Source organism: Rhinolophus sinicus, chromosome 2 (genome assembly GCF_057876585.1).
Source record: "Rhinolophus sinicus isolate RSI-liver-muscle chromosome 2, RSI-T2T, whole genome shotgun sequence".
In the NCBI taxonomy this organism is placed as follows: Eukaryota; Metazoa; Chordata; class Mammalia; order Chiroptera; family Rhinolophidae; genus Rhinolophus; species Rhinolophus sinicus.
Window position 1 is genome coordinate 99,880,990 of NC_142502.1, and position 26,344 is coordinate 99,907,333.

General features: G+C 40.1%; 1 protein-coding gene across 1 annotated transcript in view; it reads right to left on the reverse strand.

The window, feature by feature from the left end:
* The window catches only part of DNAH8 (dynein axonemal heavy chain 8), a 369,939-nt gene that overhangs the window by 257,751 nt on the left and 85,844 nt on the right, over positions 1-26,344 (reverse strand). Inside the window, exons 19-22 of the mRNA XM_088795770.1 lie at positions 24,683-24,763; positions 23,503-23,619; positions 22,564-22,683; positions 746-881 (exon numbers count right to left, since the gene is read on the reverse strand). Coding sequence (XP_088651896.1) covers positions 746-881; positions 22,564-22,683; positions 23,503-23,619; positions 24,683-24,763 — 454 coding nt within the window. The remainder of the gene's footprint in view (positions 1-745; positions 882-22,563; positions 22,684-23,502; positions 23,620-24,682; positions 24,764-26,344) is intronic.

Consider the following 26,344-nt stretch of genomic DNA (forward strand, 5'->3'; position numbering starts at 1 on the left):
CTGTATACTGCATTGTGTACTCACCACCCAGTCATTCTTGAATTCAATTTAAATCACCCATCTCAATAGATTGTCATTCTACTAAGAAATATACTCTTTATACTCTCTTAGTATCTAGAATTAGGATACATTTGAGGAGGGTCTTACATATCATCTTTCTAAAATATCTGTTTACTTTTTGAGTTTTCTAACTTAATGAGCTGATATTTTTGTGTTTTTGACCCTTCTGACAAAAACTAATTTAAATGGAAAAACTCTAAGGAAAGAAGACATGCTGTGGATGCTTGCTTAAGCTCAGAGTGTCTCATCCTCAGCACCATTGACATTCTTGGTTTTGGGGGCTGTCCTGGGCATTTAGGATATTCAGCAGCATCCCTATTATCTGCCCAGTAGATGACAGTAACACCTCCTCATGCCGTGTGACAACTGAAAATATCTCCAGACATTTTATAATGCTGTGCAAAGAGACAGAGAGAGAAAGAGAGAGAGAACATAGCAGACCACAGAGTCCCATCCACGGAGAGGTTGGTCCTTGGTTGGCATCTGGGAACTTGGATTTCAGAAGGTTCCCACCATTCTCTAACTGATAAAAAGGGCTCACTGTGCCTAAACAGTTTATGCAAATGATGCGCTTTATGCTTTCTTTCTGGGAGTCTGGAATTTTGGTACCTGCTAAGCAGAAGGTGCCTACTTGGGAACATACCTGTAACTCTTCTGATACAAACATTATAGCTAGTGAAATTACCTGGTATATGTTTTGCTGCTTTCCCACTGTACTTAACTTCATAAATAGTCTCAAATATTGATATGAGTTCTTTGACAGCTTCTTCCACATGCTTACTTTTGTGGTTTAGAACATCAGCCCATTCTTTTGTGTATGTCTATTAAGTAAAGAAATGACTATTAATTTCCAGATACTTAAAAAATACTGTGAAAATGATTAAGATGACTTTAATTTATAAAACTGTAATTAACACCACTTGAAAATAACTAGAGATCATTGCCAACAGCATAATGTTTCTGATCCCAAACTGTCAATGGCTAAAGGCACAGCTGCTAAGGCCTATGCAAAGAGAAGAAGAAAAATTCAGTCTTTGACCTTCATCAGACTCAACCAGACATGGACATCTACATTCACATTTATACGATCAAAAGAAAGAAGGCTGAAGGAGCAGAGAGATGATGATGTGAGCATCAATCGTGCCAGGCATCAATTTAAAAGCTACATGTGTATTAACTCATTTAGTTAAATGACAACCTCTTGGGATAGGTAATGTTATTGTCCCCATTTCACAGATGAGAAAACCGAGGCTCAGAAAGAATAAGAAATTTTTCCACGGTCACACAGTGGGTGGTAAAGATAAAGGTTTGAAACCAGTTTTGACTGACTCTAAAAGACTGTTCTTTGCTTTTCTGAACTCTTTTAGTAGTCAGCAAAAACTTCACAAAGAAGTTGAGAACTAGTTAAATTCAGAAAAGAAAACAGGCTTATAGAATTGAATAGGTCTTTTGACATGTTTACAACATCCATACATTTTAGGAAAGAGAAAAGTAAAGGGGAGCAGCCAGCTTGGGACTTCCAAACCACTTCTGTGAAGGAACCCAAGCCTGTCTAGCAAACCTCTCTCCAGGCAAGCCTTGGGCGGTCCTTTATGCCCCATGTACTGCCCTCATGTGTTCCTTTCTTGGCGACTGGATTGAGAGAGAGGTACTTCTAAGTTTGTCATTCCCATTTATACCACCTCATCTGTATCTGAACCCATCCACATCTTGTTTCAGTCTCAGGGAAAATGGTGTTCCTCCTCCCGTTGGAAGACATTCTCTGATCTTCCTCACTCCCACCACCTCTTCTGACTTTTCTCCATCATTCATTTCTAATTTACTCAACACAGTGTTAAACATTGCAATGATAATGGTGGCTGAGAGCCACTTCAGTCTAGCAGGAAAAATGAGTGTTAAGAAAGTGGACACTTATACAATGGAGTATTACGCAGCCATAAAGAAGAAAGAAATCTTACCATTTGCAACAACATGGATGGACCTAGAGAACATTATGTTAAGTGAAATAAGTCAGAAAGAGAAAGACAAATACCATATGATCTCACTTATATGCGAATCTAAAGAAAAGAATAAGTGAATGAACTAATCAGAAACAGTTTTGGAAACATGGAGGAAAAACAGAGGGTTGCTAGAGGGGCGGGGGGGTGGGGATAAGGGGAAGGTGAGAGGTTTTGGGAACGTACAGAGGGATAGTGGATGGGGGGAGGGGGGTTCACACAGTGTGAGGGATATAAATGATAAACGTCTAAGTTTTGCTTTGTCTTGTGCACCTGAAACTAATTAAAAAAAAAAAATTCGATTTATTAAAACCCATCAAATATATTTAAATACATGACTCAATAACAATTTAAAAAATCTAATTGAAGGATAGTAGGGAACCAACTCATTATCCTGAAAATTGTAAATAAAGCAAAACAAGGTATTTATCTTGCCTTCCTTGTATGAACAGCTCTATTTTGTAATCAAATAGTGGATTAGGATAAGCTTCTTAATTTTAATTAGCAAATAAAATTGATTACTAAATTATAGTAAAAAAAAAAAAAAAGAAAGTGGACACTTCCAGGGGACCCTGGCAGATTGAACAAATGTTGTAAACACTCCACACCAACCCTGCTTGCTTTGAAATCCCTTAAGAAAAAAACCAGACATTAACTATGACAGACTGAACACACATGTTTATCTTGGCACTCCCTTGGTATTTCCAAAAACCTCACAAAACTAACATAATATTTTTAAAAGAATGTGCCCACAAGAATAAATGAGAGGGTACCACATAAATTCTTCTGTATGTTTCCAGTACTATATAAAAATAGTTAATGGGATTCGACAACTGAATATCTACTTGCAAAAGAATGAAACTGAATCTTTTCCTTACATCATACACAAAAACTAACTCAAAATAAATCATAGACCTAAGTGTAAGAGCTAAAACTATTAAACTCTTTTAAAAAACATAGGCATAGATCCTCATAATCTTAGATTAAGCAAAGTTTTCCTAGCTATGACACCAAAAACAGCAACAAAAGAAAAAGAAGATAAATTGGACATCGTGAAAATGAAAAACTTTTGGGCTTCAAAGGACATCATTATGAAAGTGAAAAGACAACCCACAGAATGCGTGGAAAAAATTGCAAATCACATAGCTGATAAGGGACTAGTATCTACAACATATAAACAACTACAACTCAAAACAAGGACTAATAACACAACTTTAAAATGAGCAAAGGATCTTAATAGACGTTTCTGAAGAAAGGTATACAAAAGATTAATAAGCACATGAAAAAATGTTCAACATCACTAGCCATTAGGGAAATGCAAATTAAAACTTCAGTGAGGGGGTCGGCCCGGTGGCTCAGGCGGTCAGAGCTCCATGCTCCTAACTCCGAAGGCTGTAGGTTCTATTCCCACATGGGCCAGTGGGCTCTCAACCACAAGGCTGCCAGTTCAATTCCTCGAGTCCCGCAAGGGATGGTGGGCTCTGCCCCCTGCAACTAAAACTGAATACGGCACGTTGAGCTGAGCTGCCTCCCGGATGGCTCAGTTGGTTGGAGCACGGGCTCTCAACCACAAGGTTGCCGGTTCAACTCCCGCAAGGGATGGTGGGCAGCGCCCCCTGCAACTAGAAACAACAACTGGACCTGGAGCTGAGCTGTGCCCTCCACAACTAAGACTGAAAGGACAACAACTTGACTTGGGAAAACGTCCTGGAAGTACACACTGTTCCCGAATAAAGTCCTGTACCCCTTCCCCAATTAAAAAAAAAAAAAAAAGGAAGACCCTGTAAGAAACACACTTAAAAAAAAAAATAAATAAAAACAAAAACCTCAGTGAGATACCACTTCACACCCACCAGGATGGCTGCAACAAAAAAGACAAATAATAAGTGTTGACAAAGATGTGGAAAAATTGGAATCCTCATACACGGCTGGTGGGAATGTAAAATAATGCAGCTGCTTTGGAAAATAGTCCAACAGCTCTTAAAAAGGTTAAACGTGGAGTTAACCTAGCAATTCCACTCCTAGGTATATATCCATGAGGAACGAAAACATGTCCTCACAAAACCTGTACATTTATGTTCACAGCAGCATTAGTTATAATGGCCAAAAAATGGAAACAACCCAAATGCCCATCAACTGATGAATGAATAACTAAAATGGGGCATATCCATACAATGCATTATTATTCAGCAAAAAAAAAGAAATGAAGCACTGATACACTATATGAATAAACTTTGAAAATACAGGGCTAAGTGACAAAGCCAGTCAGAAAATACCACAATCGTTATTTTCCATTCGTATGACACGTTCAGAATAGGCAAATCTGCAGACAGAAAACAGATTAATGGCTGTGTAGGGCTGGGATGGTTGAGAAGAAATGGGGAATGACTGCTAATGAGTATGGGATTTCTTGGGGTGATGAAATGTTCCAAAATTGTGGTGATGGTTGCACAACTCTGTGAATATACTAAAACCACTAAATTGTACACTTTAAATGGATGAATCGTATGGTATGTGAATTGTATCTCACTAAGTTTTTAAGAAATAATAATTAGTGCCAGAAATAATTTGAGCCAGGAATTGGGGAAAGAAAATGGAGATGGGAAATGAGAGATGGAAAAGTGAAGGCAGCATGTGTGAGAATTTGGAGAAGTTTTGGTTGTGAATGAAAAGTGATGGAAGATGTGGGAAGGTTTTTGCTTGTTGGCAAGGAAAAGATGAGAACATATTAGACTGCTGGTGGGAAGGGTCCAGAGAAGACGAAAAAGGTATAGTTTGGAAGAGAGGGGGCAAGATTGGTGAAGCAAGGCTGTCAAGCAGGCAAGAAGGCACAGGATCTATAGACCACTTGGCTCCAGCTTTTACAGGGCTCTAAAAACACTATCTCCTCCCCTGGGCTCTTCAACCCCAGCAGTGGTGATGACTTCTACCTGTGGGGCTCCTGAGGTGTGTCACCTGCTGGGATCTTCACTGATACTGTCCCATACACAATATCCCCTGTGGGGAGCCATGGTTACAGCTAACTCTGAGCCTTAACAGAATGGCTCGGTTTATGCTTAACCTATTTCCTCCCCCTGAGGCAATTGTCTCTGCCTGCACCTGGAGGGTGCTTGCAGGCTGCTCAGGAATGTGGTGGGAGCGGCCAGTTCCCGGACACAGAAGGCTGATGCCTATCAGGGCAATTGATAAGATAATCATCTTTTGTAGTTTCAGTGATTTTGTAGTTTCTGCTCTAAAGTTAAAGATTTACTGTTAATGAGGTAATGCATTTTTGTGATTGTTAAACTGCACGTCCACAGAATGTATAAATTCTGGGGACAGAATAAACTTAGTGGCTTCAGCATCACTGGGGTCCGCGATCGCCATCATCATTTGTGTGAGTGTCTTTTTTCATTGCCACTCCCCTTTTCAGGAACCGTTCGACTCGTGGCGGCTGGCTCACCACAATCCCCAACCAAAGAACACCTGCAAAAAAACTTATATTTGACCGTTGCTGAATCGGATCATCCTAAAAAATCCTGACAACTCACTGGGTTGCCATAAATGCCAGGGATAAGAAGCTTAGATGTACACAACACCCCCACAGAGAAATTTCCTGCGTCAATTGGCAACCCAGTGGTCCAGCCATCTTCTCCTGTTCAACAAGTGGCAAAATAATGTCACTGCCAAAACTGCTTCTATAGTATGCCACTACCAGTTGAGGCCACAGGTAGTAAAGCATTCTTTCCTGATAAGGACCCTACCTCTTCTTGGGAAGACTAGTCCTTGAAGATTACAACGCAGTGAAGAACAGACTGAAATACTGAGGGGCAGTCAGGGATGTCCTGGAAGACAAATTAATTTTCTGGAAGCTTTTTTCTATTTTTTTAAAATTGAGATATATTTCATAGACCACAAAATGTACCCTTATAAAGTGTACAAGTCACTGAATTGTAGTCTATTCACAGACTTGTGCAACCGTCACTGCTATCTGATTCCAGAACATTCTCATCATCCCCCAAAGAATCCCCATTCCCATTAGTAGTCACTCCCATTTCCCCATCTCCATAACCCTGGCAAACATTAATCTACTTTCTGTCTCTATGGAGCCATGTTGATTTTGTTGATATAATTTTTAATACCTTTCATATATTGACCAAGATTCTCCTATCATAACTTGGGTCTTAACTATTTCCCTGACTGTCTATTCCATTTGTATATCTATCGAGACATACATGTCAGTCAGGGTCCAGTCAGGAAAACACATGCCACACCAGCTAATTTAACCAACACAATGAAAGAATTTAATATAGAGTTGGTTAAACAACTGTTGAAGGACCACAGGGCAAAAGGGGACACAGGTCAGAGATAGTAACCACAAAAGGCAGCTACCACCCCTGGGGCCTGTGGAAACAAAGAGAGGAGGATGGAGTTATTAGAACCTGGAGCTGGGAAGTGAGGGAGCTCCCTGGCTGGCACTGCTGCCCCAGGAGCTCAGAGAGCAACCTCAAGGGGCTGGTACATCTGTGAGCTGGTTCTGGAAAAGCGGAGAAAAAGCTGGGGCCTGGGACTCATTGCCGCTGCCAAGGTGAAGAGCTGTTGCCCGTGTGACAGTGTCAGGACAGGAGGCAAAACAGGAAAAAGCAGGTCCCTTCCCTGTCCTTCACCCTCCTTATGGCATCACTACTGGCGAAGCCTAAAAGGGACCCAGTTCGCCAAGGATGAAGATAGTTTGCAGAATCCCAGACCCCGCATCACACAGCAGAAGGTCCAATTTGAAGTTGGTGGACAATAGCTTTTTACTAATTAACATAATCTGTCCTAAAACCTCGCTTAGAGGCTCCAAGTCAAGAAACACTTCCCTGATGGCAAACAGCTCAGATTCCCAAACATGGTCTGAAACCACTGGGTGGCCCAAACTAACCTGGTCCCCCCAAACTAACATTAATATGGCATGTTTCCAAAACGGATTTCTTCCCAGACTCCCTGTCATTACAAATCCTATTCTGCCTTCACCATAGTGGCCCACCTGATGATAGGTTTGTGGGAAGACAGCCCACTCTTACTGGCTCTTAGATCCTGCACGTGACTGGGGCATATCGACTGGCAAAGGCACACTTCAAACTTCCACCTCCTGTATCTTGACTTACAGTTTTGAGACTTACAATTTATATAATAATTTCTTCTGTGTGACATCAATGTAACCACATTTACACTCGAGCGCCCTTAATCTATCCGTTTCCCTCATTTGTGTGATCTGTTTCTCTTTCTATGCATGTGAAAGTTCTTTGTGTGTTCAAAGTAAATTTTCTCTGGCAGTATATAAATTTCCCCCGCTGAGCAGCTGACAGTGTCAGAACAGTTTTAGGTACATACCAATAGAAGATGATTTTCATTGTAAATGAGACAAAAGGAAGGAAGTGGACATAGAAATTCCCCTACTCCTTTATGCCCTGTGTATTTACAAGTAAGACCTGGTATCGGAGTGCACATACTGAGATACCAGGATGAGCAAGAAGAAAACCACAGGCAGGAAATTACCCCTTGCCCCAGGGCAGGAAATAGGAAGCTTCTTTGGAAATTTTCAATTGCTGAGAAAAGACCAATACAGCATTCCAAGGGCTCTCTGTCCTAGAATAACATGAAATCCAGGAAACAGAGCAGAGAGAGTCCCAAATCAACAATTTTGCAGCTGACCTGGAACGTAATTGACCCAGGATGAAAGAGGGATACAGAGAGCTCTGAAGGGAGGTCTCTTGAGGGGATAGGGTTGGGAGGGGGTGACACTCTGATGTAACAGTGTATTTGAAAGAAAATGTGGGGGGGGAAAGGCAATTAGAAATCCCAGGAAAAATAAAAAGTTGTATAAGAAAAGATATATTACACGTATACTACATGATTCTGCATTGGCTAATATTTACATAGGCATAATAATGTCTTGTTATTTAACTAAAAATAATTTTATAACTATTTTGAGAAGATAAGGGAAGAATGACAGAGGACAGGGTCAAAGAGTTAAATGCTCACTTCTTAAAGTAGGAAGAAAATAATTTATAAATTTTCTAACTCAAAAAATAGTACCCCAAGTATATTAATTAGAGATGCAGAAATGATACAATAAGAAATAGCTAAAAGTTAAAAATGGGTGCCTTTCCTAACACCCAGTTGTGATCTCCAAATACAATTTGCCTCTGCTACCAGTGAAAGGAATGGGCTCACTGGAGAAATGGATGGTCGCAGATCTGGGGCAGGAAATGTATACGATGAGCTTAAAATATTATATAATTCCAAAAAGCAAAGAAGCTTTCAAAGATGAATGGATTCTTATGAAAAACACAAAAGCCGGCCTTAAGGATGCCACTGGACAAAGATGGGGAAAATGTAAACATCAAAAAGAACAGTGACTGCAATGAACTGAGTCCCTCAAATATATAATTCATAAATTCATAACATTTGAACACTTGAAAACTCAACAGTTATTTTAGAAGTTCCTAGTGAGCCAACTCATTCCTTTTGGCATAGGAACTTCCCTCCTCCTACTCATTCTAACAACTGCTGTGTAAAAGGGAAGTTGGAGCATTGAACTTGACTTTTCTGTACAAATTCTATTTCAGAGTAACCAACCAGTTAATGAGGGAAATTTCTTCTTTATAAAAATATTTTATCCATAAATGCCAAAATTTTAAAAAATCAACATTTTGCATCCTTCAATAAAATAACAGCTCTAGGTAACAGGAATCAAAGACTGCCAAAACCTTCAGTAAACACTTAGATGAAAAGTTGGTGGGAAACTTTGCAATGATAGATAAAGCTGACTACACCTGAGCCCATTGCTCAGTATTACTATCTCTAAAAGGGAAACTATATGACATGATGTGCCTCCTGATGTGACGCAATAGGAAAAACATACTGTCACCTGTGAACTATTCTGTCAGAAAAAGAAAAAGAAATTGAACTTGAACTGAATAAGCTTTCAGATTTAATTAATCTACAAGTAATTCAATGGATAGAGGAATGTGTTTGGGTTTTTAAAATTTTTTTTTATTGGTTACAGGTACAACATAATGATAAGACATTTAAACGCCTCACAAAGTGACAACCCCCCTCCCAGTCTACTACCCCTCTGGCGTTGTATACGAGGTCAGACAATTAAGTTCACAAACGTGTTGCAATGATGTTGCTAACCTTTTTTGATATCAGAAGGATTATTCATTATGAATTTGTACCAACTGGACAAACAGTTAACCAAGTTTACTATTTGGAAGTGCTGAAAAGGCTGCATGAAAAAGTTAGACGACCTAAACTTTTCACCAACAATTCATGGCTCTTGCATCACGACAATGCACCAGCTCACAAGGCACTGTCTGTGAGGGAGTTTTTAGCCAGGAAACAAATAACTGTATTGGAACTCCCTCCCTACTCACCTGATCTGGCCCCCAATGACTTCTTTCTTTACCCGAAGATAAAGGAAATATTGAAAGGAAGACATTTTGATGACATTCAGGACATCAAGGGTGATACAACAATAGCTCTGCAAGCCATTCCAGAAAAAAAAGCTCCAAAATTGCTTTGACAGGTGGACGAGGTGCTGGCATCAGTGCATAGCTTCCCAAGGGGAGTACTTTGAAGGTGACTGCAGTGATATTCAACAATGAGGTGTGTAGCACTTTTCCAGGATGAGTTTGCGAACTTAATTGTCCGACCTCGTATAGCTGTTACTATACCACTGTCTATATTTCCTGGGGTATACTTTACATCCTGTGACCATATACATATATTTAATTAGAGTTAACATTCCATATTATTCTACATCAGCTTCAGGTTTATAGCACAGTGGTCAGGTATCTGATCAGTCTATAAAGTGATCCCCCTGGTAAATCCAGCACCCATCTAGCACCCTACATAACCTATACAACATTATTGATTATACTCCCCATACTGTATTTTACATCCCTGTGACTATTTTGTGACTACCAATTTGTACTTTCTAATCCCTTCCCCTTCTCTCCCACCCCTCAACCCCCCTCCATTTTAAATCACACTACTAGGATACAATCACCAAAATCTAGAATATGGGAAATTCTAGAGGACAAATGAAATAAAACAAAAAGTATTAAAAAAAAAAAAAAAAAAAAAAAGATGACAAAGAGCTTGGAATACTTTTCTCCAAAGAAAATATACAAATGGCAAATAAGCACATGAGAAGACACTCAACATTCAGAAAATGCAAATCAAAACCACATTGAGACAGCACTTCACACCCATTAGGATGGCTTTTATGAAAAGAAAAAAACAATTTAATGGAAAATAACGAGTGTTGGCAAGCATGTGGAGAAATTGGAACACTCTTGCATTGTCAGTGGGAATATAAAACGGTGAAGCCTCTGTGGAAAAATGTTTGGCAGTTCCTCAAAAAGTTTAACATAAAATTACCATATGGTCCAGCAATTTCACTTCTAGGTATATACTCAAAAGAACTGAAAGTAGAGAGTCAAATAGATAATTATACATCAATGTTTATAGCTGCATTACTTATGATAGCTAAAAGGTGGTAACAACCCAGATGTCCACCAACAGATGAATGGATAAACAAAACGTGGTCTATCCATACTATAGAACATTACTCAGTCATAAAAAGGAGTGAAGTTCTGATCGTGCCACAATATAGAAGAACCTTGAAAACATTATGCTAGGTGAAATAAGCCAGACACAAAAGGACACTTAAATGAGGTACATAGAGTAGGCCACTTCACAGAGACATAAAGTAGAATACAGATATTACCAGGGATGGGGAAAGGAGAGACTGGGGAGTCATTATTTAATGGGTACAGAGTTTCAGTTTGGGATGATGAAAAAGTTCTGGAAACCGATAATGGTGATGGTTACATAACATTATAAATGTACTTTCCCACTGAATTGTGTGCTTAGAAATGATTAAAGTGCTAAATTTTATGTATACTTTACCACGCTAAAAAGTTGCAAGAGGGCTGGCCTGATGGCTCAGGCGGTTAGAGCTCCATGCTCCTAACTCCGAAGGCTGCAGGTTCAATTCCCACATGGGCCAGTGGGCTCTCAACCACAAGGTTGCCAGTTCAATTCCTTGAGGCCCGCAAGGGATGGTGGGCCGCACCCCCTACAACTAAAATTGAACACGGCAGCTTGAGCTGAGCTGCCGCTGAGCTCCCGGATGGCTCAGTTGGTTGGAGTGCATCCTCTCAACCACAAGGTTGCCGTTTCGACTCCCGCAAGGGATGGTGGGCTGTGCCCCCTGCAACTAGAAACGGCAACTGGACCTGGAGCTGAGCTGTGCCTTCCATAACTAAGACTGAAAGGACAACAACTTGAAGCTGTTCAACAACCTCCACAACTAAGATTGAAAGGACAACAACTTGACTTGGAAAAAGAAAAAAAAAAGGCCTGGAAGTACACACTGTTCCCCAATAAAGTCCTGTTAACCTTCCCCCCCAAAAAAAGCAAGAAATAAAGGTGGATCAATGAAAAGAAACTTAAGAGACATATTAATCAAATGCAATGTGTGAACAAACCTGTTTGGCTCCTAATTCACACAGTCCAACTCTAAAAAGACAGTTTCTACAAAAGATAAATATATTCATAACCAACGACCCAGCCATTCCACTTCTGGATATAGACCCACCAAAATAAGTCCTTAAGTCCACCAAACAAATGTGCAAGAATTCTCAGTGTACAATCAAAAGCCATAAACCATCCAAACACCCTAAACAATACAATGGATGAATAAATTATAATAAATTCATACAATGGAATTTATTATATTTAGCAATGAGAATGAAAGAACTATTGTTTCACGCAACTACACAGATGAATCACACACATAACAATGAACAAAACAATCCAGACATTAAGAATATATGCTGGGACGTCATAGGAATGGCGGCAGCGGGGCGCACTTTTTGAGTTCTCCGTCGGATCTTATCAGAAACGGGAAGCTTATAACCCATCAAAGGACTCTCTGCTCATCACGCAGAACAGCGAAGAGACTCGCGCAGGGATTTCTTGCAGGTGGGGAAAAATTGGGCGAGCAGGGGAAGAAGGAAGGGAGCGGAGCGGAGACTTGCCGCACCTGCGGCGGCGGTGGGGACGCGGGTTGGAATCGCGGTCCACACCTGTGGCGGTAGAAATTCGGCCCCCACCCTTGGGTTGTGGAAATCTGCTCCGCACCTGTGCCTGTGAAATTCCAGCCCACACCCACGGCTACAGATACGCAGGATATCCCAGGACGGAGGAGAGCCCGGAAGCCAGGAGGTGGGCGTTTTGCCCTGCGTCCCACAGCGGACCTCTCCCGCTGCAGGCGCAGCATATCCAGCATTAACTTCAGCTAATAACCTCAGTTGGTCCTTGGGCCGGACAAGGAACACAGACTCCGTGCCTGGGCACCTTCCCCCGCTCTTCCGACCCTACCCCCGCCTTTCTAGAGACTTGATCTAGCCCCTGCACTAAGGAGCAGCGGCAGATTACAGAGGCGCCTTGGAGCCCCGGCTCCGGGAAGACAGGCGGGCCCAGGGAGGAGGCTAGGAGCTGGGAATCTTCCGCCCCCAGCCACCACCTTTTCTGGCCTGCGGGAAGAGTGTTAAGACAGCGGGGCTGGGAAAGAGAAGACCCCTCCTTCCATCCCCAGCCCCCACCCTTTCTAGCCAGCCTAGAGCGGGGCAAACACATCCCCAGCTGCAGAGACGCAGGGGTTCCCAGGACAAAAGAGAGAACACAAAAGCCAGGTGGCGGACTCTACTTTGCGTCCCACAGCAGACCTCTCCCCCCCGCAGAGGGAGGATATCTAGCATTTGAGGCTATTAAACTCCATACCTGGGCCCCTCCCCCCGCTCTTCCAATCCTACCCCCACCCTTCCAGAGACTTGAACTGGCTCCTGATCTGAAGAGCAGTGTCAGATTACAGAGGAGCCTTGGGGTTTGGGCTAAGGGAAGACTGGCCGCTGGCTCTGGCCCAGGGAAGAGGCTGAGAAGAATGTGGTTTGCCCTGGACTAGGAGACAGAAGACTCATCCACCCCCAGATACCACCGTTTCTGGCCTGTGGGTGGGGTGTGACACAGCTGGGCTGGGAAAGAGAAGACCCCTCTTTCCATCCCCAGCCCCCACCCTTTCTGGCCTGCCTAGGGCGGGGCAATTACATCGGCGGAGGCACTCCCAGGGATCAGCAGTAAGTGGCAGATACAGCACTCAGCTTTCAGCAGCTGAGGAATTCCCTGCTGGCCACACACACACACAGGGAAGAGGTGCCCTAACACTCAGGAGAGTTGGACACAGGTCTGGTGGTGCTATTCTCGGTGTGCATATGTGCCGGCAAGGGCAGAAACTGCACTGACTTTGTAAAACCTACTGTCCAGACCCCTCAGCCCCACGCATCTAAAGCTGCAGCCTCAGAGTCACTCTGGGCATCAGGTGACCGGCTCTACCTGCACAATACGCAGGGGATTACTTGGTGGGCTTAAGCCACAACTGGCGCTGTCTTTTTTTGTTGTTGTTGTTCTGTTTTGATTTGTCTTTATATTTTTGACATCTTTGCCTGTGTCGAGTGGGGACTCTGTGCTATAGCAGAGAACAACCTGGAGATTACTTGGTGGGCTTAAGCTACAACTGGCGCTATTTTTTTTTTGTTTGTTTGTTTTTGTTCTGTTTTGATTTGTCTTTATATTTCTGACATCTTTGCCTGTGTCGAGTGAGGACTCTGTACTACAGCAGAGAACAACCTGGAGATTACTTGGTGGGCTTAAGCCACAACTGGCGCTGTGTTTGTTTTGTTTGTTTGTTTTTGTTCTGTTTTGATTTGTCTTTATATTTCTGACATCTTTGCCTGTGTCGAGTGAGGACTCTGTACTACAGCAGAGAACAACCTGGAGATTACTTGGTGGGCTTAAGCCACAACTGGCGCTGTGTTTGTTTTGTTTGTTTGTTTGTTTGTTGCTTGTGTTTGTTTGTTTGTTTTTGTTCTGTTTTGATTTGTCTTTATATTTTTGACATCTTTGCCTGTGTCGAGTGGGGACTCTGTGCTATAGCAGAGAACAAACTGGAGATTACTTGGTGGGCTTAAGCCACAACTGGCGCTGTTTTTTTTTTTGTTCTGTTTTGATTTGTCTTTATATTTTTGACATCTTTGCCTGTGTCGAGTGGGGACTCTGTGCTATAGCAGAGAACAACCTGGAGATTACTTGGTGGGCTTAAGCTACAACTGGCGCTATTTTCTTTTGTTTGTTTGTTTTTGTTCTGTTTTGATTTGTCTTTATATTTCTGACATCTTTGCTTGTGTCGAGTGGGGGTTGTCGATTGTTTTTTTACATGTGAATGTATTTGACTTTTTCCTTGTTGTTATTGTTGTGCTTGGTGATTTGCTTTGTTCTGTAATTGCCCTACCAGTGCCCAGCTTAAGAGGCACAAGATTCAACATACCCAGCGGCCAACTCCAGACCAAGCCAGAGTACTACCGGGTTTGACCTACAAGTGACACACTCAGAGGGGATTCTTTACAGGCACATAGAGGCCAAAGGGCAAACCACATCTAAGTGGTCAACCCTCACACAGCAGAATACCCTGCATGGGCAAAGCCAAGTCTCACAACTAGTCAGCCTAGGAGCTAACTCCACCTACTCACAAGTGAAAAGCAATTAAGGATCTTCTTTAAAAGGACAATATACACAACACAAGAGTCACTTTTAGAGCACACGCAGGGGAGAAGAACGAAGTAGTGCAAGTCAAATATAAAGGACATTTATTATATACTAATCCAGCAAGAACTAAGAACTCCAGGGCATCTACCTAATACATCAAAGCAAACACAGAGAGTCAGCCAGAATGAGGAAACAAAGAAACATATCCCAAATAAAAGAACAGAAGAAACCTTCAGAAATGGAACTAAATGAAGCAGAGGTAACCAAACTGTCAGAGACAGAGTTCAGAATACTGATGATAAGAATGTTTAAGGAACTTAGAGAGGACATCAAGAAGGATGTAGAAATCATAACGAACAACCAGTTAGAACTAAAGAACACAGTTACCGAAATAAAGAACTCACTTGAAGGAATTAACAGCAGGTTAGATGAAGCAGAGGATCGAATCAGCGACTTAGAAGACAAGTTAGCAGAGATCACCCAAACAGAATAACAGAAAGAAAAAAGAATAAAAAACAATGAAGATGGTTTAAGAGACCTATGGGATAACATCAAGCGCAACAACATGCACATCATAGGAATACCAGAAGGTGAAGAGAAGAAACAAGGGATTGAGAACATATTTGAAGTAATAATGTCTGAAAATTTCCCTAACCTGATGAAGGAAACCAACATACAAGTCCAGGAAGTGCAGAGAGTTCCAACCAGGATAAACCCAAACAGGTCCACTCCAAGACACATTATAGTTAAAATGGCAAAGATTAAAGACAAAGAGAGAATCCTAAAAGCAGCAAGAGAAAGACAGAGGGTTACATACAAGGGAACTCCCATAAGACTATCAAATGACTTTTCTGCAGAAACATTGAAGGCCAGGAGGGAGTGGCAGGAGATACTCAAAGTGATGGAAAACAAAGGCCTACAACCTAGGTTGCTTTATCCAGCAAGGCTATCATTTAAAATTGACGGGGAGATAAAGAGCTTCCCAGAAAAGAATAAGCTAAAGGAATTCATTACCACCAGGCCAGCATTGCAAGAAATACTAAAAGGACTTCTGTAAATAGAAGAAAGACGAAAACAATCTATCCACAAATTTAAAAATGGCAATAACTATGTACTTATCAATAATCACTTTAAATGTAAATGGTTTAAATGCTCCAATCAAGAGACATAGGGTGGCTGAATGGATAAGAAAGCAAGACCCTTGTATATGCTGTATACAAGAGACTCACCTCAGATCAAAAGACACACACAGGCTAAAAGTGAAGGGTTGGAGTAAGATATTCCATGCAAATGGAAATGAGAAAAAAGCTGGAGTTGCAATACTTATCTCTGACAAAATAGACTTTAAAATGAAGAAAATATTAAAAGACAAAGATGGACACTATATAATAATAAAGGGATCAATTCGACAAGAGGATATAACCCTAGTAAACATCTATGCACCCAACATAGGAGCACCTAAATATATAAAACAGATATTGACTGACATAAAGATGGAGATCAACAGTAACACTATCATAGTAGGGGACTTCAACACACCTCTGACAACAAGGGACAGGTCTTCCAGACAGAAAATCAATACGGAAACAACAGCCTTAAATGACACATTGGACCACTTGGATTTAACCGATATTTTCAGAGCATTCCACCCCAATGCTGCAGAATACACGTTCTTCTCAAGCGCACATGGAACATTCTCCAAGATAGACCATATGTTAGGCCACAAAGCAAGTCTGGATAAATTTAAGAAAATTGAAATCATACCAATTGTCTTCTCTGACCACAGTGCTATGAAATTAGAAATGAACTACAGGAAAAAGACTGGAAGACACACAAATTCATGGAGGCTGAATAATATGTTACTAAATAATGAATGGGTCAAACAGGAGATCAAGGAAGAAATCAAAAGATATCTCGAGACAAACGAAAATGAAAATACAACGACCCAAAATCTATGGGATGCTGCGAAAGCAGTCCTAAGAGGGAAGTTCATAGCACTGCAGGCCTACCTAAAGAAACAAGAAACATCACTAATCAACAGTTTATCTTCACACTTAAGGGATCTGGAAAAAGAACAACAAAATAAGCCCAAAGGGAGTACAAGGAAGGAGATAATAAAGATCAGAGCGGAAATAAATGAAATAGAAACCAGAAAAACAATACAAAAGATCAATGAATCCAAGAGTTGGTTCTTAGAGAAGATAAACAAAATTGACAAACCTTTAGCCAGACTCATTAAAAAAAAGAGAGAGAGGACCCAAATTAATAAAATCAGTAATGAAAGAGGAGAAGTGACAACAGACACCGCAGAGATACAAAAAATCCTAAGAAATTACTATGAGCAACTGTATGCCAACAAATTTGACAACCTGGAAGAAATGGACAATTTCCTAGATGCATGCAACCTCCCAAGGCTAACTCAAGAGGAGACAGAAAACCTGAATAGACTGATTACCACCAAGGAAATTGAATCAGTAATAAACAATCTCCCAACAAACAAAAGCCCTGGACCAGATGGCTTTACAGGTGAATTTTACAGAACGTTCAAAAAAGAATTGTCACCTATTCTCCTCAAACTCTTCCAAAAAATCCAGAGGGAGGGAAGACTCCCAAACACTTTTTACGAAGCCACTATCACCCTGATCCCAAAATCAGACAAAGACACCACAAAAAAAGAAAACTACAGGCCGATATCGCTAATGAACATAGATGCAAAAATCCTCAACAAAATACTAGCAAACAGAATTCAGCAATATATTAAAAAGATTATACACCATGATCAAGTGGGATTCATCCCTGGTATGCAAGGGTGGTTCAACATCCGCAAATCAATTAATGTGATACACCACATTAACAAAATGAAAAATAAAAATCATATGATCATATCAATTGACACAGAAAAAGCATTTGATAAAATTCAGCAGCCATTCATGATAAAAACCCTTAAGAAAGTGGGAATAGAGGGATCATATCTCAACATAATAAAGGCCATATATGATAGACCCACAGCTAACATCATACTCAATGGGGAAAAACTAAAACCATTCCCCTTAAAATCAGGAACAAGGCAAGGCTGCCCACTTTCTCCACTTCTATTCAACATAGTGCTGGAAGTTCTAGCCACAGCAATCAGACAAGAAAAAGAAATAAAAGGCATCCAAATCGGTAAGGAGGAAGTAAAACTGTCATTATATGCAGATGATATGATACTATATTTAGAGAACCCTAAAGACTCCACCAAGAAACTATTAGAGCTGATAGATGAATTTAGTAAAGTAGCAGGATACAAAATTAATATTCAGAAATCAGTTGCATTTGTATATACCAATAATAAAACATCAGAAGGAGAAATTAAAAAAGCAATTCCATTTACAATTGCTCCAAAGACTATAAAATACCTGGGAATAAATTTAACCAAAGAAGTAAAAGATCTGTACTCAGAAAATTATAAGACACTGAAGAAAGAAATGAAAGAAGATACAAATAGATGGAAACACATACCATGTTCATGGATAGGAAGAATTAATATAGTTAAAATGTCCATACTGCCTAAGGCAATATATATATTCAACGCAATTCCTATCAAACTACCAACGACATTTTTCACAGAAATAGAACATATAATCCTAAAATTTATATGGGATAACAAAAGACCCCGGATATCTTCAACAATCTTGAGAAATAAGAACAAAGTGGGAGGTATAACAATACCTGACTTCAAATTATACTACAAGGCTACAGTAATCAAAACAGCATGGTACTGGCATAAAAACAGACCCATAGATCAATGGAACAGAATAGAGAGTCCAGAAATAAATCCATGCCTATATGGCCATTTAATCTATGACAATGGAAGCAAGAATGTACGGTGGGGTAAAGACAGTCTATTCAATAAATGGTGCTGGGAAACTTGGACAGACACATGCAAAAAGATGAAGCTGGATCACCTCCTTACACCATATACAAAAATAAATTCAAAATGGCTTAAAGATTTAAATGTAAGATCTGAAACCATAAAATTCCTAGAAGAAAATATAGGAAGAAACTTCACAGACATTACCCGGAGTAAGATTTTTACTGATGTATCCCCTCGCGCGAGGGAAGTAAGAGGAAAAATAAACATGTGGGATTACATCAAACTAAAAAGCTTTTTCACAGCAAAGGAAACCATCAATAAAACAAAAAGGGATCCTACTGAATGGGAAAAGATATTTGCCAATGATATATCTGATAAGGGGTTAATATCACAAATTTATAAAAAACTCACTCAACTCCAAAAAAACAAACAACCCAATTAAAAAATGGGCAGAGGACATGAAGAGACATTTTTCTAAAAAGGACACACAGATGGCAAACAGACATATGAAGAAATGTTCAACCTCACTAACCATTAGAGAAATGCAAATAAAAACCACAATGAGATACCACCTCACCCCAGTCAGGATGGCTATCATCAATAAATCAACAAACAACAAGTGCTGGCGTGGATGCGGAGAAAAGGGAACACTGGTGCACTGTTGGTGGGAATGCAGATTGGTGCAGCCACTATGGAAAACAGTTTGGAGATATCTCAAAAATCTGAAAATGGAACTACCTTATGATCCAGCAATCCCACTCCTAGGTACCTATCTGGAGAAATCCAAAACTCCAATTCAAAAATCTTTATGCACTCCTGTGTTTATTGCAGCACTATATACAATAGCCAAGACCTGGAAACAACCGAAATGCCCATCAGTAGATGACTGGATTAAGAAACTGTGGTACATTTATACAATGGAGTATTACGCAGCCATAAAGAAGAAAGAAATCTTACCATTTGCAACAACATGGATGGACCTAGAGAACATTATGTTAAGTGAAATAAGTCAGAAAGAGAAAGACAAATACCATATGATCTCACTTATATGCGGAATCTAAAGAAAAGAATAAGTGAATGAACTAATCAGAAACAGTTTTGGAAACATGGAGGAAAAACAGAGGGTTGCTAGAGGGGCGGGGGGGTGGGGATAAGGGGAAGGTGAGAGGTTTTGGGAACGTACAGAGGGATAGTGGATGGGGGGAGGGGGGTTCACACAGTGTGAGGGATATAAATGATAAACGTCTAAGTTTTGCTTTGTCTTGTGCACCTGAAACTAATTAAATAAATAAATAAATAAATAAATAAATAAATAAATAAATAAATAAAAAGACACAATGACATATAAAAGGGGGGGGAAAAAAAGGAAAAAAAAGAATATATGCTGCATGATTCCATGTATATGAAGTTCAAAAATAGGCAAAACTAATATACAGTGATGGAATCCAAAATGGTGATTACTCCTGGGGGTTGTTTATTGCCTGGAAGCACGTGGGACTCATTTGTGGTGAAGGAAATGTTCTATATATTGATGGTTATGATGTGTCATATGCAAACATTCACTGAAAGGTGCATTTATGATTTGCACATTTTGCTGTATATACAATATATGTCAATAAAAATAAAAAAAAGATGTGGGCCTAAAACAAAAAGTAAGCTGAAACCACAGCTTCTATGGGAACCTCTTTTTCCCTAACCAAACACCAAATAAAGCCTTGGGTCCCTCACAAGTGTAGGAGGCTGGTACTGAGACTTATCCAACCCCTTTCCCCACATAACATCAGGCAAATCAATGGTTATGTTCTCGAGGAAAGACTAAACCAATGGGAAAGTAAGCTATCTTGGCTGAGGCTCTGGGGAGGAGGGACAAATTCTCCCTCGGGAATTTATAACTACTAGTTTACCCTTACATAGATTTAGGACTTGAGCTTATACTACCTTGTCGTTTTAGCAATTCTATGCTCTGGAAAACTAATATAAAGTTGCTCCAAGTTGGTAAAACTCCTAGGCACCACACAGGAGCAAATAAAAAGGGACAGGTTCTAACCCCACGTTCATTACATTTGGACATGTGTTCATTAGCTCACAATCCATAATATTAAAAACACAAACAAGCCACCCTGAGCAAGAGTTGGTAGAAAGAGCAAAGAGCAGAATCAGACCCTCCAATTTCTTCAGATAATGGCATTGTCATGAAATATATTTTAAATGTCTAAATACAAAATAGAATAAAAAATATGAGAAAGGAAAAATACTATGTAAAAAGACCAGACATATTTGTAAAAGAATAAAAAATAACTTCTAGAAATACATAAGTAAATTCGGGTAAACAGAAAACACAAAGAGTAGAGAATATACAAAGCATATCCAAACATATTGATACCTAGAATAAATATAAATAAACTAAATTACCAGTTTTAAAAAAAATACAGAGATTTTTTTCAGAAAATGAAAAACAAAATCCAGCTAAATATTATTTATAAGACAAAGCCTAAAGTAGGAAAACCCAGAAAGGTTGAAAATAACAGAATAGAAAAAGGGATATCCGGAAAATAATAATCTGAAAAAGCTGGTGCAACTATATTCATATCAAACAGAACAGATTTCAAAGATAAAAAGCTTAAAAATGGCAAAAGGAAAAAATAGCCAGGAAGATACAATCATTTTAAATTTGCTCCAAAAACAGGATGTTAAAATGGAGCATTTAGTGTTGTCTCTGTTATTAATACAACCAAGGGCCCCAATGCTGAGAACAAACCATCTAAGATGCTACAAAATGTAAAGAAGGAGGTTCTTAAAAGGTAGCAGGGGAGGCAACCCTCAGCCTATTGCCCACATTGATCAAGAAGGGAAGATTGATCACCAGTAGAGATTTGGTAGACATAAATATAGGGAACTTCAAAAGAACTACTCAGAAAATTTGACACATGTCGTCTAGAATTTGGGGATGGAGAGGCTGACCTGTGCCTAAGTAGTCCTAAGGCAAGAAGCTGGCTGGGTACCCTAACTCCTAAAGACAGAAGACGTGTCCTGGGAAGAAGCTGCATTTATATAGAAAGAGGGGCAAAGGCACCTGTTTTTCATAGGCCACTTTGGGCCCCTTGTGATGGAGCCACCCTTGGTTGTCTTGAAAGGGACATTAGCAAGGTGACCTAAACTGGCAGCGTGGGTGTAGCTGAAGCATAAGGAAGGCAAGAAAGAAAAAGAGTTCAGTTCAAGACATAACGTGAGTGCTTTTGAGAGAGATTGTATCAATATACCAGGCCTCAAAAATGATTAGACAGGGTTTCTGTCTTTGTACTTTCGAGCCAATGAAGGACAAATAGGTATTCAGATAATTTCAATATAATGTGATGTTGAGGAGACTAGGTTTTATGCCGGGGGGACTGGACATTGAAGGACTTTAGCTGGGGAGTTTCACAATCAGATTTGGTGGCAATGAAGAGGATGGATATAACAGGGCCAAATATGGAGCACAGAGACCAGTTACACCACAACGTGAATTACTAAACTCAAACAGAGCCAAAAGGGCCTGAGCTAAGAATGGAGTAGGTACCAAAAAGAAGAGGTAATTCAAGCAAAATCTGAGTAAGAAGCAAAACCTGGCAGAAGCCTTAAGGCTGACTGGATTAAGAAAATGGGAGTGAGGAAAGGACTCTAAGTGACTCCCAGATTTCTGGGTGACTTAAAGAAAATGTTTGTCATAGTTAAAAACGTGAGGACAGATGATATTGCCCTGGGAGTGTGCGCAAAGGAAGAGCAGGGAACCACTGATAGAAGCCCAGGAACTCCAGCATGAGACTGAGGATGTGAGTAAAATAATGTCTCGGTGTGGCCATCGGCTGGGGCTGCTGAAGCCTTGTAAGTCTTGGAAGCTGAGGATATCAACAACAACAAAAAAGCTAGGATATCTAAATGCTGACACAGATTTCTACTTTTAGATTGTAAATTTACGTTTTAGGTTTCTCAGCCAGTATTTCTATGATTAAACTATAATACATAAATGCATACCTCATTGAGTGCCAACATATCTTCTACTTTGGTAGCTCCACTTTCAGGCAGGGAAATTAATACAGTTTTGTCTATCTCCTTTAGAACTGTATCAATGTGTATTTCACACAAGTCATTGATCTACAAACAACAAAAGGAAATGTGGAAGAAAACTCTTCTTTCATCCAGAACGTACTTGCATTATAAACTAATTTAGATGGCTCTATCTGGAAACTTGCATCCAGAGCCAAGCATAATTTGGTGGAAATCTTAGGAGTACATCTACAAAGAAAGCTTGACATGGAACTAAGTTTTATTGAGCAGCAATGTGTGCCATCACCTCATATATGTTATTTCCTTTACTCTTAATTCCAGTCCATGAACCATCACTATCCCAGTTTTACAGCTAAAGAAACCAAGGCTCAGAGAAGTAATGTAACCTAAGGAGGAACACGTAGCTAGTGAAGGGCAAAAAACCATACCTAGGTTTATCCGACTGCCAAACCTCTGAGTTTTGTTTGTTACAACATGCTGTCACCAAAGACAGACTAGCGTATCTAAAAAGATATGCATATTCTATATAGCAAACGTATGAGAAATCAATAGACAGTTTCCAGTTAGATGACTGCCTCATTGAATTGATATGAGATGCATTAATATAACAACCACTCCATTCTGCCTCTCTCGCCGTCTACAATTACCCTATTTTCTAAACTACACTGTGGAGTTGAACCATCACTTTAACATAGTAAAGGCAAGGTAACTCAGAGACAAGAAAAGGCAATCTAAATGAAAAGGGCCCAAAGCCCTTAAAGAAATATAAAGCATTATTTTTTTTAACTTAATGGATATCCTTTTAGTTAAAAGTCACACCCTTTAAAGGGCTTTCATAGATATTCAAACTATTATTCATAGCCTGAGTAAGAATATATGTAGTTCATAAAAATTTATGTATCATACCTTCTTTAAAAGTTGATTGAACATATCCAAAACTGAGTCAACTTCTTGAAAAAAGCTTTCCAGTGTTAAAGACGACCATGTTAATATTGTGAGCCCCTGTCTCAACACAGATTCCACCTGGCAAAAGAAAAATATATCAGTTTCCATTATTAACAGGATCATCTGCATTTATAAAAAAGGCTTTATTTTATTACCTGGAAATATTATAGGTTATACATCCGTAGTTGTAGTTCCCCTCCATTATACTTGGCAGAGGTGACTTTTTTTTTTTTTTTTAAGATTTTTTTATTGGGGAAGGGGAACAGGATTTTTATTGGGGAACAGTGTGCACTTCCAGGACTTTTTCTCCAAGTCAACTTGTTGTCCTTTCAGTCTTAGTTGTGGAGGGTTCTGTTCAGCTTCAAGTTGTTGTTCTTTCAGTCTTAGTTGTGGAGGGCGCAGCTCAGCTCCAGGTCCAGTTGCCGTTTCTAGTTGCAGGGGGCACAGCCCACCATCCCTTGTGGGAGTCGAACCGGCAACCTTGTGATTGAGAGGACATGCTCCAACCAACTGAGCCATCGGGGAGCTCAGTGGCAGCTCAGCTCAAGGTACCGTGTTCAATTTTAGTTGCAGGGGGCGCTGCCCACCATCCCTTGCGGGAGTCGAGGAATTGAACTGGCAACGTTGTGGTTGAGAGCCTGCGCTCCAACCAACAACTGAGCCATCCGGGAGGCAGCTCAGCTCAAGGTGCTGTGTTCAATCTTAGTTGCAGGGGGCAGAGCCCACCATCCCTTGAGAGACTCAAGGGATTGAACTTTCAGGCAACCTTGTGGTTGAGAGCCCACTGGCCCATGTGGGAATCGAACCGGCAGCCTTCGGAGTTAGGAGCATGGAGCTCTAACCGCCTGAGCCACTGGGCCGGCCCCAGAGGTGACTTTTTATTAACGTTTTTTAAACCCATGTTTGGCTACCCATGAAGCAATCATGGATTCCGAGAAAGTGTTTATTATTTACATTTAGTTGTTTTTCAAAGGCAACAAAACTTAGGTAAGGAATCATTCTGTAGGAATAACAGAGCTATAAAGCTGAACCAGAAAGATAGAGGGTCTAGGCAAGAATAGATGTTCTAAAATCCATAATCTATAGAACTGTAATCTAATTTTAAACAAGGAAATCAATATAAACCTTCAGTATTACCGACCTTTTTCATTTTAGGGGTCATCAGATTGACAAACACAGAAGGCACTTCCTGATATAACTCATCACAATACTGCAGAAGACCCTGTTAAAAGTCAAAATGGCATGTTTTACAGCAACTTATTTTAAAGCAACAGTCGTATTTTGATTCATACCCAGGTTTCATTATACCTGTTTTCCTCATAGTCCTGCCTAGATGGAGGGTATGTACTTATATTTATACTAACAATGTACTTTTCCCCGAGTTGTAAATTACCTGAGCTCAATGGAGTTTTCTAGTTTTACACTTTTAATATTTATTAATTATCTTTCTAAACTTATGCTATTTTAAATAGTTTGGATAATTATCTTTTTGTGATGTCTGTCATACATTTTTCCCCTTTCTGTTCTTTGTCTTCTGACATGTTAAAGCATACTTATCACTGACGCCACACTCATTTTCTTGAATCAAAATCAATGTACACACAATCAAAATTAATAAGCTTTTCTGTTTTCTTTTAGATATCTTTTAGAGATGAACCATAATGATCAATTTTTGACCATTTTGTAATTTATTGCACTGTGACAGGAGATGTGGACTCAAGTTAATCCTTCCCCAAATTAATAATACTAAACTGTTTTGATGTTTACTTAATAATTTCAAAGGCATTAATTCCTTTCCTTCTTTTCTGTTACTTGTAGTTTAACTTTTATGTATACTTGACACTTCGCAAAGGATTCTGACTTTCATAATAACATTCAATACTAAGTAAATCCTGTAAGATGCAATGCAAGCGACATTAACCTCAATTTATAACAGCACTTTGACACTCAATTCTCCAAAGCCACAACTAGCCAGTACAAAACTTTGATGCTGAAGCCAAAGTTGCCACAATATCAACATTAGCCAGAAGTCTAAATCTGATTTCTTATAATCTTTTCACCTTTGCTTTCCAACTCCAATCTTTCCTTTTGTTTGCACATTAGTATTTTAATGTTGTCAAGATTCAACAATGGCACAGGATAGAGAAGCCAAAAATAAATCCACACATATATAGATAATTAATTTACAAAGGATCAAGATGATACAAAGGAGCCAAAAATATACAATGGGGAAAATAATAATCTCTTCAATAAATGGTATTGGGGAAGATCCAAGATGGCGGAGTAGATAAACACCATGTCTAGTTCCTTCTGTGAACAAATTAAAATTACAACCAACTTATAGAACAACCAACCTGGAGAACCATCTGAAGTCTGGCTGACGATATAAAGATGAAGCCATGTCGAGACTGGTAGGAGGGGTGGAGATGTGAAACTGGCTGACCCCAAACCTCAGTGTGATAGTTGAGAAGCGGGAGGGATATCTCAGCTGCAGAGGTTCCCCCAAGAGGAGCAAGAGAATGCAGCCCCGCACTGCCTTCCCAGTCCAGAGTACTGGTGCCAGGAAGATAAGCCCACATAGCATCTGGCTGGGAAAAACGGGGGACTCTGACCATCCACGTGGGAGGAAGGCAGCAGGAAACCCAGGTGTCCTCTTAAAGGGCCTGTGCACAGACTGTCTCACTCCCAGGCACCCATCTTGGGCTCCACCAAAGGGGCGGTGACTCAGGGGCTGTCATGGACATGTGGGGGACAAACTGGGTTGTGTGGCTTCTGGACAGGTGCTGGGAGACAGTCAGCATTT